The following is a 14208-nucleotide window of genomic DNA, read 5'->3' as shown; positions in this document are numbered from 1 at the left end:
CTTTAAATTTATTTAATATTTAGATTATTTTCGATCTACACAATATATATATATATATATATATATATATATATATATATATATATATATATTATGCAGCAAAAAAGCGTAGTAAAAAATTTAAACCATATAATTTTTTTATCACACATGCACTGTCCTTGTAAAAATATTTTGATACATTAAAAGATTGCAATACATAGAATTTATTTATAGTAAAGCATATATTATTTTAATAACAAGTATAATAAAAACTTTACTGTGATTATGTAATTTTTGTTTATATCGATAATAACAAAGATGTCGCGTCCAGATGAATGTTCCTAATTCAATTACGATATGCCAGTAACACCGATATGTAACCACCTGATGTTTTTAATAACTAAAATATGATATATTTATGTGAATATATGATATATTTATATGACATATTTATATGTGTAGTATAATATTTATGTAGACATATTTTACTTTAAACATATTTTAGACGAATTTCATCTTACAAATTATTGTTATATATCTTTTACTTTCTCTTCCCATTTTGCATTATTAATTATTTACTATGTAAGATAATTGATTTTAAAAGTCTAGATATCGAATATGTGTAACGTCATACAATGAAATACTGTATTGATGTGACATTTTTAACGCACATCTTATTTTATATTATCACAGGATGCTTATTATGTTATATTATTATTTACTTTTTGCATTATAAGCATAGAATTTAAGCATAGAATTTTGAAATTTTATTATAGAAGATTTTTCAATATCTTATGATAAAAAAATTTTACTATTCTATAATTTTTTTACAAGAAATGTTAATGAAGAATTGTTTTATCACAATATTACAATGACATTAATTTGAAGTTAATCTTACGCCACAAAACGTAGTCATCGTCATAGGAAAGAGCTTTCCTGCGGTGAGATATAGCGGTTTCCTGGCTTGTATCATCATAAATAGGAGATTTTTCGCTTGTCTCGGCTTCAAGTTGTACCACTTGTATTGGCAAACAGCCTCATAAATCCCATTGCACTTAATGAATAATGAAAACGATCAAACCATACGTTCAAAAAAGAGTAAGTTTATTAAATATTCAAATAAATATTGCACAAAATTAGTTAATTCTATACTTTCTGTGATATATAAATTGCAAAAGAAAATAATTAATATATAAACAAAATTACTTACTTGGATAACTAAAACTTCACCTACCGCACAATAAAGAAACATATGCGTGAATGTATTCATGAAGGATATTAAGATGAAAATTAATCGAGCGATGGAGAGATTCCGACCTTGTGTTATTATCTAAGCAATTTGGCAAAAACGAATGAATGTAATTAGAGTTTTGAGTAATTAGAGATTTGAATGTGTCTTAAAAAACTAAAATTGATTTAAAAAAAATTGATCAAATATTGAAATAAACTCTACAAATATTTCTATTCAAAAAGCAAAAATTTATTCAAGAAATTTAGTTTATTGAATTAAAAATAATGAGACCATTTCCTGAGAACATTTTCCTGAGAATTTTTCCTTTTGTATATTTTATTCGTAATTTTTTAAAAAGAGTAAATGATATTTATTTTGTGAATAAATTTTTTTAAATATAATTAAAAAATAAATCATATATTTACAATTTTAATTATAAATTTATGTTTATTATTGCAGATAGAAAAACACATAAATAAAAAGTTAGAAGAAAAATACTTGCAGTAACAAATAAAAATCCGTATAGAGCAAAAAGTATGCCGAAATAAACTAACAATCCAAGTAGCATTAAAGTAAACGTATCGTCAATTGTTTTGATAAATCTGTAAGAGAAAGTTAATAAATATAACGTCAATAAATATATATTATATTTCGCTTTATAGTCTCTCTTCTCATCTTTCTTTTCTTTTTAATCTTTTTATCTTTTTTTTAAATATAAATACCAGATAATATTATACATAATTTTGTAATTATAATAGAAATAGAGCAGAAACATCTATAATTTAAAATTCATGCAATTTTATGTGAAATTTATATAATTAATAAGTTCAATTATGACTACTAAAAATTGTTTGAAAAAACAAATGTATTAAACTATAAATGTATTAATTAAACTTGTTAAATTAACTTTCAGCCAATGAAATCTTTTGCCATTATTCAGGAATTTATTTTGATATTTTAATATAATAAGAATTCTTAGATTAAATCAGAAAAAAATATGAAAATATTCTATAATTTTACAGTAAATTGGTTCAGTTCTCCTTTTCTCGTCAATGTACGAAACCTGATAAGGCGTATATGCTCCCTCACGTTGAACAATAGAGAGTCGAAGCGATTAAATTCCAGATCGAGTATACGCGCTCTGAGGTTCTCGAGTTGGCCGCATACGTGGAAGATAAGAAATCCCATAAAAGTGTCCGTACCGGTGTACATGGTCGCGGCTGCCATCAAACTGAAGCCTTGTAGAACGAAGGTCATCTCATAAAATGGACTGTTATTTACATTGTATAAGTAATACGTTTGCAGAGGCATCAATCTACCCGGATCAGTAATATTCGTTAGATATCTCAATGACATGCCAAAGCTGGGAAAGATCATGACCAGAATAAATGAGATGAACATCACGAAGTATCCCCATATCATTATCAGACGTGCAGTTCGCGCACGTCTTACCATAATCGCTTGTTCTTTTTCTGTCTTTAATCTCGTCCAGTCCTTTTCAATCATTTTCAGAATTGGTATCAGAGCTATTGGGAATAAATTAGTATTATATCACATATAATTTTATGAATATTGAAAATGATGAAAATTATACACACTTTCGAAAAAAAGAATTAGAACACAACAAATATAATATAAGAAAATATAATATTAAAGATAAATGTGTAAATTATTGTGAATAAACACAAAAATTCTTAATTTTATTATATAAATCTTATTATAAAAACAATATCTAAATTCATATCTTATTTAATTCATATAATTTTGAAAATTAATGGATTTTTCTCTTCTTAAAATTTTAATTGACAGAATCAAGAGAAGAAGAATTGAGAGAATATTCTTCCGTGTGTATTTTTTTCATTTAAAATATTTTTCATTTTAAAATATTGTAATATTTGAGTTTTTTTCGTTAAAGAGATACCGTTCTTCTTTTGCCACATTAGAACGAATTTCATTATTGATATCAGAAGCGGCAAACTGTACTGCAAGTTGTCAATCATAGATGTGATATCGCCCCATATTCTGATAAGTGAATGGAAAGTCGGAATGGCACTGCTCCAAATAATTATGATTAATATAACAATCACACGAGCGTCGGTCATCCATCTCCTTCGTCCACTCCCTTCGTCCGTTTCTGGCCACATCCCCAATAGTCCCAAGCAAGCTCGATTTAACGTAATGAACCATTCGTAATCTATTTTCAAAATAAATACAATGATAAACGCAATATACGGTCCGGATGATAACAAATCAAGTAATAAGAAAGAAAGGTTGAAAGACCGTGGCACAAGATGTTAAAGTGTAAAAAATAATAAAGAATCTAAGTAAGAGACATAATATATTAATAATCAGTTAAAATTAAAATTACATACGTACGTTTCGATCTTTTCAAGATCCTTTTCAATGTTCAAGAAGTCGTTAGAAAATAAACAAAACATTAAAAATTTCAAAATTTTCAAAAATAACACGATATATTAAAGATTTTGAAAATTTAAATAGAATTCATTAATTTATATTTTACTGAGATTAATTTATATGATTTTTTATCTACAGAGAAACAGCATACCTGTATGTTGCACTCATATATATTTATTTTTTTTATCTACGTAACAATCTATTTTTTTACGGTCCTTATATTTTTTTAGCTTTTATTTAGAAATACAATATTACTTAAAAATTCACTGTTCATTTAAACGAGAGAAATTTTTGCTATATGAAAATTATCACAGAAAACAGTACCTGCATGTCCCGAATGTCCCGAAACATCCATACCGACGTATACAAGGCGACTAACTTCCTTTTTTTCGATGCAATATTCTCGACTACCCGTATAATAAAGTGTACAGAAACTTTCAAACTCAATGACATTATACAGGTGAATACAGATAGTTATTAATAATGTAAATGTCTATAAGCAAAAGATGCTTATAGTTAGATTGTTCACCCCAAGGAGGGTTGAATTGTGGAGGGATGGTTAATTGCCCCTCTGCAAACGAAACGGCTGCAAACTATCGACAGCAAAGGGCCGCATTTGCTTATGTATTAAATATATTTCACAAATCGCGAAAAATTATGTACTAAATTTTAGGACTAACTCAAAGCATATGTTTACGTTGTAGATTGTGTATGTGTGTTAAGGAATTCAATTTCCAAAAAAATATTTGTATTTTTCCAAAAATATAATAGATATGATAGGAAGGATTGAATTGAATTTAATGATTAGTTTCACATTTCATAATTACTGTAGAGTCAATCCTTTAAGAAAGACTTTTTGCGTTCTTCTCTTCATTACTCGATTATATTCTAGCGATTTTTAAAACCGGCCCTGTGTAAAGAGCAATTATTGATTACCTGGAAGATGTGCAAGTTTTTACAGTTGAAGTTTGAAATATCGAAACTTCAACTTTTGTTTTTGCTTGTCTGAAATACTACCCTTTAACAATGGTATAATAAAGTTGTCCAAGCAAATTATATACTAGCAAGTCATATACACAGCCATGTGCAACACGCAACACAAATACACTCATTATTATCCATCTTGTATCTCTCATCAGACTATAGCATTTTAATTCCTAAATTGTTATCAAGAGCATTATTTCGAGCACTCTGCTCACTATTGTTTATTAAGTCTGCAATTGTAAATTTTTGAGAGACATTGGAAAATATATAATCTATTAAAAGAGAATATAAATTTTTGTAATGTTATGTAATATTAATTATATACATATATATATATATATATATATATATATATATGTATATATGTATGTATACATGTATGTGTATGTGTGCAATAAGTGGAAATTGATGTGTGTGTAAAATAGATATAGTAAGTATAAAATTAAAAATATATAGAATTAATTCTGCAAAGTATATATTGATATAACAAATATAAGCTCTCTAACTATTAAGTAATTTTCCTTTATATCGATAATAATACATTGATGTCATGTTGGATTTCCAGAAGAATGTTCCTAATTCAGTTACTATATGCCAGTAAGACCGATATATAACCACCCGATGTTTTTAATAACTAAAATATGATATATTTACGTGAATATATAATATAATATTTATGTAGACATATTTTATGAATTTAATCTTAGAAATCATTGTTTTATTTCCTCTCCGCGTTTGCATTTTTAATTATTTATTAAGATAATTGGTTTCCAAAGTATAGATATCGAATAAATGTAATGTCATATATACAATGAAACACTATATTGATACGTGTAATTTTTAAAACAAAACTTATTTTATATTATCAGTGAATGCTTATTATGTTATATTATTATTTATGTTTTTGCAACAATGATTTTTTGTCCTCTTTAATATAGAAGATTTTTCCACATTTTATAATAAAAAAATTTTACTATTCTTTAATTAAATATTACCAAATCTCTCTCTTAAATATCCCATTTTTTATGAGAAATGTTAATGGAAAGAATTGTTTTCACAATATTACAATGATGTTAATTTGGAGTTGCTCTTACGGCACAAAACGTAGTCATCGTCATAGGAAAGAGCTTTCCTGCGGTGAGATACAGCGGTCTCCTGGCTTGAATCATCATAAATAGGAGATTCCTTGCCTGTCTTGGCTTCAAGTTGTACCATTTGTATTGGCAAATAGCGTCATAAATCTCATTGCACTTAATGAACAATGAAAACGATCAAACCATACGTTCAAAAAAGGGTAAGTTTATTAAATATTTAAATAAATATTGCACAAAATTAGTTAATTCTGTACTTTCTGTGATATATAAATTGCAAAAGAAAATAATTAATATATAAACAAAATTACTTACTTGGATAACTAAAACTTCGCCTACCGCACAATAAAGGCACATATGCATGAATGTATTCATAAAGGACGTCAAGATGAAAATTAATCGAACGATGGAGAGATTCCGACCTTGTGTTATTATCTAAGCAATTTGACAAATATGAGTGAATGTAATTAGAGTTATAGTTTTCAAGTAAATGTGAAAATTAAAATTAAATGATTAAAATTAATTTAAATTGAATCCATTTAATTTGAAATAAAGCTCTAACAAGCATTTCTATTCAAAAAGCAAAGATTTATTTTCAAGAAGTTTAGTTTCTTGAAAAATAATGACAACACATTCCTTAGAATCTTTCTTTATGTATATTTCATTCGTCATTCTTCAAAGAGATAAATTATATTTACATATTTTGTGAATCCGTTTTTTTAAATGTAATTAAAAAATAAACCATATATTTATAGTTCTAATTGTACATTTATATTTATTATTTTAGATAGGAAAACGCATAAAAATACAGGCAAAATACTTGCAATAACAAATAAAAATCCATATAGAGCAAAAAGAATGCCGAAATAAATTAGCAGCCCAAGCAGCATTAAAGTAAACGTATCGTCAATTGTATTGATAGATCTGTAAGAGAAAGTAACAAATAATGTCATGAATATATATTATATTTATATTTTTTCTTCTTATCTTTCTTTTTTTTTAAATATATACCAGATAATGTTATACACAATTTTGTAATTATAATAAAAATGGCAGAAAAATTTTTATAATTTAGAAGTCATACAATTTTATGTAAAATTTATATAATTAATAAGTTCAATTCAATTATATTTACTAAAATTGTTTGAAAATTTACAAATATGTTAATTAAATTTGTTAAATTAACTTTCCATCATTGAAATCTTTTGATTTATTCATGAATTTATTTTGATACAACAAGAATTCTTAGATGAAATCAGAAAAAAATGTAAAAATATTCTATAATTTTATTAATAAAGTGATTCACTTTTGCTTTTCTTGGCAATACGAAACCTGATAAGGCGTATATGTTCCTGTACGTTGAAGGATAGCTCGAAATGATTAAATTCCCGATCGAGGATACGCGCTCTGAGGTTCTCGAGCTGGCCGCATACGTGGAAGATAAGAAATCCCATAAAAGTGTCCGTACCGGTGTACATGGTCGCGCTTGCCATCGCGCTGAAACCTTGCAGAACGAAGGTTATTTCATAAAATGGACTGTTATTTATATTGTACATGTAATATGTTGGTAGAGGCATTGATCTATCTGAATCGGTAACATTCGTCATGTAGCTCAATAACATTCCAAAGCTGGGAAAGATCACGAGCACAATGACGAACGAGATGAACATCACGAAGTACCCCCATATCATTATCAGACGTGCAGTTTGTGCACGTCTTATCATAATCGCTCGTTCATTTTCCGTCTTTAATTTCGTCCAGTCCTCTTTAACCATTTTCAGAATTGGTATCAGAGCTATCGGGAATAAATTGGAGTTAGATGTCACAGAATATTATGAATATTAAAAATGATGAAAATTATTTAAACATTCGAGAAAAAGAATTATAAAACAAAGAATATAGTACGAATATAATACAAGAAAATATAGATTTAATGTTAAAACATTTTATAAATTATTGTGAATAAACACAAAAATTCTTAATTTTATTATATAAACCTTATTATGAAATAATATTTTATTAAATCATATAATCATATAATCAATATTGAAAATTAACAGATTTTTTAATTTCTTGTTATATAAAATTTTGAATATAAAATCGAAAGAGAAGAAGATTTGAGAGAATTTTTTTTCCGTATTTCTCTTTTTTTTTTAAATATTATAAAATCTGATATATTGTGAAAATTTTTTCGTTAAAGAAATACCATTTTTCTTTTGCCACATTAAAACGAATTTCATTATTGATATCAGAAGCGGCAAAAAGTATTGCAAATGATCAATCATAGATGTGATATCACCCCATATTCTGATAAAGGAATGAAAAGTCGGAATGACAATGCTCCAGAGCATTATGATTAATATAACAATCACACGCGCATCGGTCATCCATTTCCTTTGTCCATTTCTTTCGTCTATTTCCGGCCATATTCCCAATAGTCTTAAGCAAGCCCGATTTAACGTAATGAACCATTCATAATCTGTTTTCAAAAATAAATGATATATAAGATTTCGATGAAATTTAAACGAAATTCATTGACTTATGTTTTACCGAGATTAATTTATGTGATTTTTTATTTACAGAGAAATAGTGTGTGTACGCACGTACTTATTTTTTTGTTTATGTACAAATTTATTTTTCTACGATCGTTATATTTGTCAACTTTTATTTAGAAATATTATTTGAAAATTCATTATTCATTTAAAAGAGAAATTTGTGCTACTATATAAAAACCCGGAAAAAAGTACCTGCGTGTCCTGAATGCGCCGAGACATCCATATCGAAGTATACGAGGCAATTAACTTCCCTTTTCTCGGTGTAATCATATTTTCGATGATCCGTATAATAAAGTGTGCAGAAACTTTCAAACTCAATGACATTATACAGGTGAATACAGATAGCTATTAATAATGTAAATGTCTATAAGCAAAAGATACTTATAGCTCGATTGTTCACCCCAAGAAGGGTTGAATTGTGAAAGGATGATTAATCGCCCCTCTGCGAACGAAACGGCTGCGAGCTATCGACAGCATCGAAGGGCCGCATTTACTTATGTATTAAATATATTTTACAAATTGTGAAAAATTATGTATCAAGTTTTAGGATTCATTCGAAGCATGCGTTCACGTTGCACATTGTGTGTCTATATGTGTTAAGAAATTCGATTTCCAAAAAAATATATTTCATATTTTTATGAAATTATAATAGATACAATAAGGATTGAATTCAATTTGATGATTAATTTAATATCTCATAATTAGTGTAGAATCAATTCTTTGAGAAAGACTTTTCACATCCTTCTCTTCATCACTTTAGCGGTTTTTAAAACCGACCCTGTGTAAAGAGTAATTATTGATTAGGAAACATGCAAGTTTTTACAGTTGAAGTTTGAAATATCGAAACTTCAACTTTTATTTTTGCTTGTCTGAAACCTACTCTTTCACAATGGTCTGATGAAGTTTTCCAAGCAAATTATATACCCAGCACGTCACATATACAGAACATGCAACACAAGTACATTCACCATCATCCAACTTGTATCTTTCATCCGATTATAGCATTTTAATCCCTAAATTGTTATCAGCAGCATTATTTCAAACATTCTGCTCATTAGTTTATTAAATCTGCAATTGTAAATTTTTGAGAGAGATTGGAAAATATATAATCTATTAAAAGAGAATAAATTTTTATAATATTACGTAATATTAATTGTATATATATGTGAATATGCATATATATGTGTGAAATAGATGAAAATAGATATGAGTGTTTATTATATATATTCCACAGTTTTTATAAATTATTATATATCAAAATAGAAATTAAATATTTTGATAGCATAGAGATCGTTTTTATTCAATATTACAATTATATATACAACATAATTTGCATGATTGTTTATTTGAAATTAACGTAAAATAAAATAAACAAAAGTAAAACACGATCACTTGTTGATATAATAATTATATAACATATTTATTTTGAGGACATATTTAAATAGAGAATATTTGACATATTATTTGCGATTTTATTTTTATAAAATATATATATATATATATATATATATATATATATATATACATTTTATCATGTAAATTCATTTTTCAATAATATAATTTTTAACATAATATTAAAAATTATTATCATACATATAGAGATTTGTTTCTTGTAAGCTATCATTTTCAATACTGTTCGCGAATGTCAGTCGTCTTCAAAACTCCGTACTTAAAATAAGGATTAATAACGATGTAAAAACGATGAAAAGTCTTTATCCTTTTATAATTTCTTGCAGATATTCGCGATTTTCTTCGTCTATACTGGTATGAACATCCGGACGTGGAGGGTTCTCGCATGAAATACCGTAAGTAGCCACACCAACGAGTTTGCCTTCGTAAATTAAAGGACTACCGCTGAAACCCTAGATAATAGTTATAAATGTTAAATATTAATAATATTTAATTCCGATATTCCTATTTCATTAAATTTTTGCACACGCACATACATACACATAACATACTTTGGATTTATGCACATAGCTATTAAATAACACTGTGATTCTTATTTATATAGCTTAAATTAATTCTTTTTTTATAATTAATATTAATTAATATTTTATTAGTATAAATTATTATTATATATTTATTATTATTATTAGTATATATTATTATTATATATTATATATTTATTATTAATTATTATAAATATTAATTAATATAAATGTAGTTGATTAAAGAATGAGAAAAATTTGCATTAGAAATGTCTGTGTGAGAGGCTTTTTCAAATTCAATTAAATTTTATATTAAAAATTACGTGTATAATAATTTTCGATTTTATCTCTGATGATATATTTCGCTTACCTTACAAAATATGCCTTCGGGTTCCGGCACAGTACAGAATTCAGATACATCGAGCTTCTTCTTGTGAAATGGCTGGCATGTTTGAGAATTTATTGTATTTAACGTGACTTTCTTGAGATGCGCCGTCTTCTTTCCTTGATGATCAGCCATCATCCACCCAACCATTTCTAGTTTCGCGTCGGGCGGTACTTCTGTTTCAGATAGCTTAATCGGTTGCACAGCGTCTCCAAACTCAATCGGCTGATTGAGCTGCGAAAGATATTTCATTCAATTTGTAATATGTATCGCAAAACACATAGGGGAATTTCCGAAACAATTAAATAAGAAATAACAAAAAATTTTAAATAAAAAAATTTTAAATCTACATGGATTTAGAATTCCAAAAAAATTTTTTTACACTTCAATATTTCGTCTAAGCGATTGACAAGGGGGATCAACTTATAATTCCTAATATTTTATTTGAAAAGAAAGAATTATCTTAATAACACATTTAAATATTAAAAATTTTATAACTTAAATATCCGATACATTTAATTATGTATTATATAACAAAACAAATAATATGTGTTTGTGTAAAATTAAAATTAATTAAGATATATAAATATATAATTTATTTATATATTCTAATTAAAATAAATACACATAAATACAAATAAACTAATTAAAGCATGAATATACCTTAATTACACCAAGACCACTCGTGATGGGATTATTAAGCGGATTATTAACGTGATGATTTTGCGAGAACATTTCTTTTACAAAGATACTTTTGCCGCTGGGTTTGAGGCTGCTCGTACCGGAGACCACAACTATATCGTTCATGACATTCCAAATATGTTCAAATGGCGGCACGCATCGATCTGATGTGACAACATGTAGTTCATCAAGTATCGCACCGGAACATACGGGTCTGCCTTTTTTTTTAATCAACACAACGTACGGATACTTGCTAATATCAACATCTCCATCATTGATTTCAGCTTCCTCAGCATTAATACCTGCGAATATTAATTACTTTTATATAATTAACTTTTTTTTTCTTGTCAAAATGAAAATTATATTATTCTTAAACAAAAAGAAAGGGAGAGAAAGATAACAATTTTATTTTACTTTATATGCGATACAAATAGCTCAATTTTTAAATGCGTGAAATTAATTTACTGTTTTTATACTTTCTCGCGACATTGTAATAATGCAATTCAATTAAAAAAGCATTAAAGAGCATAAAAAGAGAATAATCAGTATTTTTGAATACGATTTTAGCTTCCAATATTTTAAAGAAATTTGTGATTAAAGTTGCAAAAATCAATTATTTTATTAAACTGTATAATTGCATAATTAAAATATAGTATTTAAGAATATAATATATATATATATATATATATATATATATATATATATATATATACACACTACTAAAAAAAAATAGGGAACACTTTTTGTACCCTAAAAATTAATGTTAAAATACATAATTAAAAATACATAATTTAAGTAATTAAACAGTGTGTTATTTTTTAAAGCGCGGAATAAGGAAGATAAAAAAATTTAAAAAAACCATCAACTACGCGTTAAAGTTGAAACTTCAAGCTTTAAAATGCTTTTTTAATTTTTTGTCTACAATAATTTTTCGGCGAGTTTCAGCGGTTTGAAAACAGCTCAATTTTTAGAGTAAAAAGTGTTCCCTATTTTTTTGGAGTAGTGTGTATATACATATATATATAGTAACATTGTGATAAAATACTACTTACCAACAGCAACAACGAAAATCAAAATCCATGTGAGTCGGAACATTGCGAGTATCCCATATAAGAATGTGATCTGGATAGAATTTGAAATATCCAACGCTACATTTAATTACTGTTTATATATACGATCGAGTGTGTTTACGCAGTTGCGTTATTAATTATTAATCATTTACACAATTTGAAAAGCACAACACATCATTAACAGCAAATGATAACGCAACAGCTTTTTTTCGATTTCTGAGATGATTCATGAGAGAGATATCTTTTTGCGCGATATAAGATCATAAATTTTAAATATATTTTTGAAATCATATACATATGCATATTATTTCAGACACGAAATACGTACTTCCAAAGTGAGAAAAAAATCGTTTATTATATTATCGTTTATGAAACTATATTATATATTATATATTATATTTATAAAAAGAGTAAAATAAAATGAGTATTTCTGCAAATTTGACATATATGAAATCATAAACGCGGCAGCCAAAGTCTCAGTATGAAAAATAATAAGTTATATATAATATAGATATATCATTTATCATTTTAAATTAAAATTAATCATAATAATGTTTATTCATATTTTAATTACGTTTTGCATTGTTTTTACTAATATAAAAATATACGTAATTCTTTTTATTAAAAAAATTACAAAAAACTATGTTCGTGAGAGACAGCGGTGTGCCAGGACAACGCAGAATTAAGGAAACGTGTACGTGGATAAAGTCTTAGTCACACGTTGTGTAAAAATAAATTTATTAAAGAGTCATAAAATCAAGCACAAAATGAGTAGAAAATTAAGAAGTATTTTTATTACCGGAGCGATTTTACAGAAGCAATGAGACGAGGTTCTTTTAGCAGTGTAACTGAGACTGCGAGTGTGCGAGACTGAAAAGTGCTGGTGTGACTTGTCAAAATAAGAAAATGTGACTAGTGGTCTACGTGGATTTTTATCCCTTTTTAGTCGAGAATGTTTAAAGGAATGTTATTTCTGAATTTAATGGAATATTTATATTAATTTTCAGAAAATATCTGATCGTAATAAAATTCTAATGACTTTTCTATTTCGAACAACTATGGCGTTTTAAAGAAAATGCGAATTACGAAAAAATTGATGAGGTAATACATGTTTGTATAAATTTTAGTCTTGATAATTTATTAGAAATAATATCATTCGATCCGTGAGTCACTGATGTGTCAATATGCAAATACGTTAATTGCATATGGGGCAATATGATTGATATGATTCATGACATTGATTTAGTACCGTGGTGAAGTCTCATGATTATGCACATCCAGTACAAGTGGTTTTCCAACTGTTCGCGGATATAAAAGATGAGCAATTTAAGAAAATTATCGATACTTGTGTAACAAAAAGCGATCGACATATTTAATTTCTCTTGCACATTAATAGTTTTTTTTCAGTCAGAGGACAATGAATTTCCAACTAAAAAGGTATATATTTAAAAGGAACGATGGAGGACGATAGAGTTTTATTATACACACACATTCGTATGATATATACAAGATATTTAAAAATCATCTTCGTATTTTTTTAAGTACATATTCATAATATATATTCAGAATTGGATTCTGTTGCTTTAGGGAATATTTATGAATAAGATATGATGCCAATAAATAAATAAACATAAAATGTGTACGTGTATTTAATTATTCTGTATTTAAATTCTGTAAAATCTGTAAATTTATTCTTTGCAAATGTTACGTCTTACCGACTTCGCAAATCCTTCCTTCCGCGATGACTGCCTAATTCGCCTGTCTTGGCTTGTAAAGAGAATGTTGGATGCGTAATTCGGTCGCTCCCTAGTACACACTATCAGGACTGACGAGACACTGAGAATCTTTCTTTCGAAAGATTGGAACAGCGCGCGCAATAAGATAGA

At 26.9% G+C, this 14208-nt stretch overlaps 3 protein-coding genes across 3 annotated transcripts; all 3 read right to left on the bottom strand.

Annotated features, from left to right (window-relative positions):
• Positions 1 to 259: 259 nt before the first annotated feature.
• Positions 260 to 4025, bottom strand: LOC145961977 (odorant receptor 43a-like). Its single transcript, XM_083082673.1, has 7 exons — positions 3950 to 4025; positions 3132 to 3404; positions 2274 to 2736; positions 1713 to 1812; positions 1190 to 1309; positions 878 to 1033; positions 260 to 379 (listed from the first exon to the last, which is right to left on the bottom strand). Exons 1-7 carry the CDS (start codon positions 3978 to 3980, stop codon positions 326 to 328), a joined length of 1197 nt encoding a protein of 398 aa, XP_082938799.1. The 5' UTR covers positions 3981 to 4025; the 3' UTR covers positions 260 to 325.
• Positions 4026 to 5189: 1164 nt separating this feature from the next.
• Positions 5190 to 8478, bottom strand: LOC145961972 (uncharacterized). Its single transcript, XM_083082666.1, has 6 exons — positions 8448 to 8478; positions 7907 to 8179; positions 7059 to 7495; positions 6016 to 6135; positions 5704 to 5859; positions 5190 to 5243 (listed from the first exon to the last, which is right to left on the bottom strand). The coding sequence occupies exons 1-6, from the start codon at positions 8476 to 8478 to the stop codon at positions 5190 to 5192; spliced, it is 1071 nt and encodes a 356-aa protein (XP_082938792.1).
• A 1227-nt stretch (positions 8479 to 9705) lies between these two features.
• Positions 9706 to 14173, bottom strand: LOC145961976 (chymotrypsin-2-like). The gene is made up of 5 exons (XM_083082672.1): positions 14038 to 14173; positions 12305 to 12374; positions 11235 to 11554; positions 10557 to 10805; positions 9706 to 10117 (listed from the first exon to the last, which is right to left on the bottom strand). Exons 2-5 carry the CDS (start codon positions 12345 to 12347, stop codon positions 9968 to 9970), a joined length of 762 nt encoding a protein of 253 aa, XP_082938798.1. The 5' UTR covers positions 12348 to 12374; positions 14038 to 14173; the 3' UTR covers positions 9706 to 9967.
• Positions 14174 to 14208: the final 35 nt, after the last annotated feature.

The sequence above is a fragment of the Camponotus vicinus genome, unplaced genomic scaffold (assembly GCF_025532165.1).
Source record: "Camponotus vicinus isolate PSW18456_S1 unplaced genomic scaffold, iyCamVici1.0 SCAF_11, whole genome shotgun sequence".
Taxonomy (NCBI): domain Eukaryota; kingdom Metazoa; phylum Arthropoda; class Insecta; order Hymenoptera; family Formicidae; genus Camponotus; species Camponotus vicinus.
This window is presented reverse-complemented; position numbering and strand designations above follow the sequence as displayed.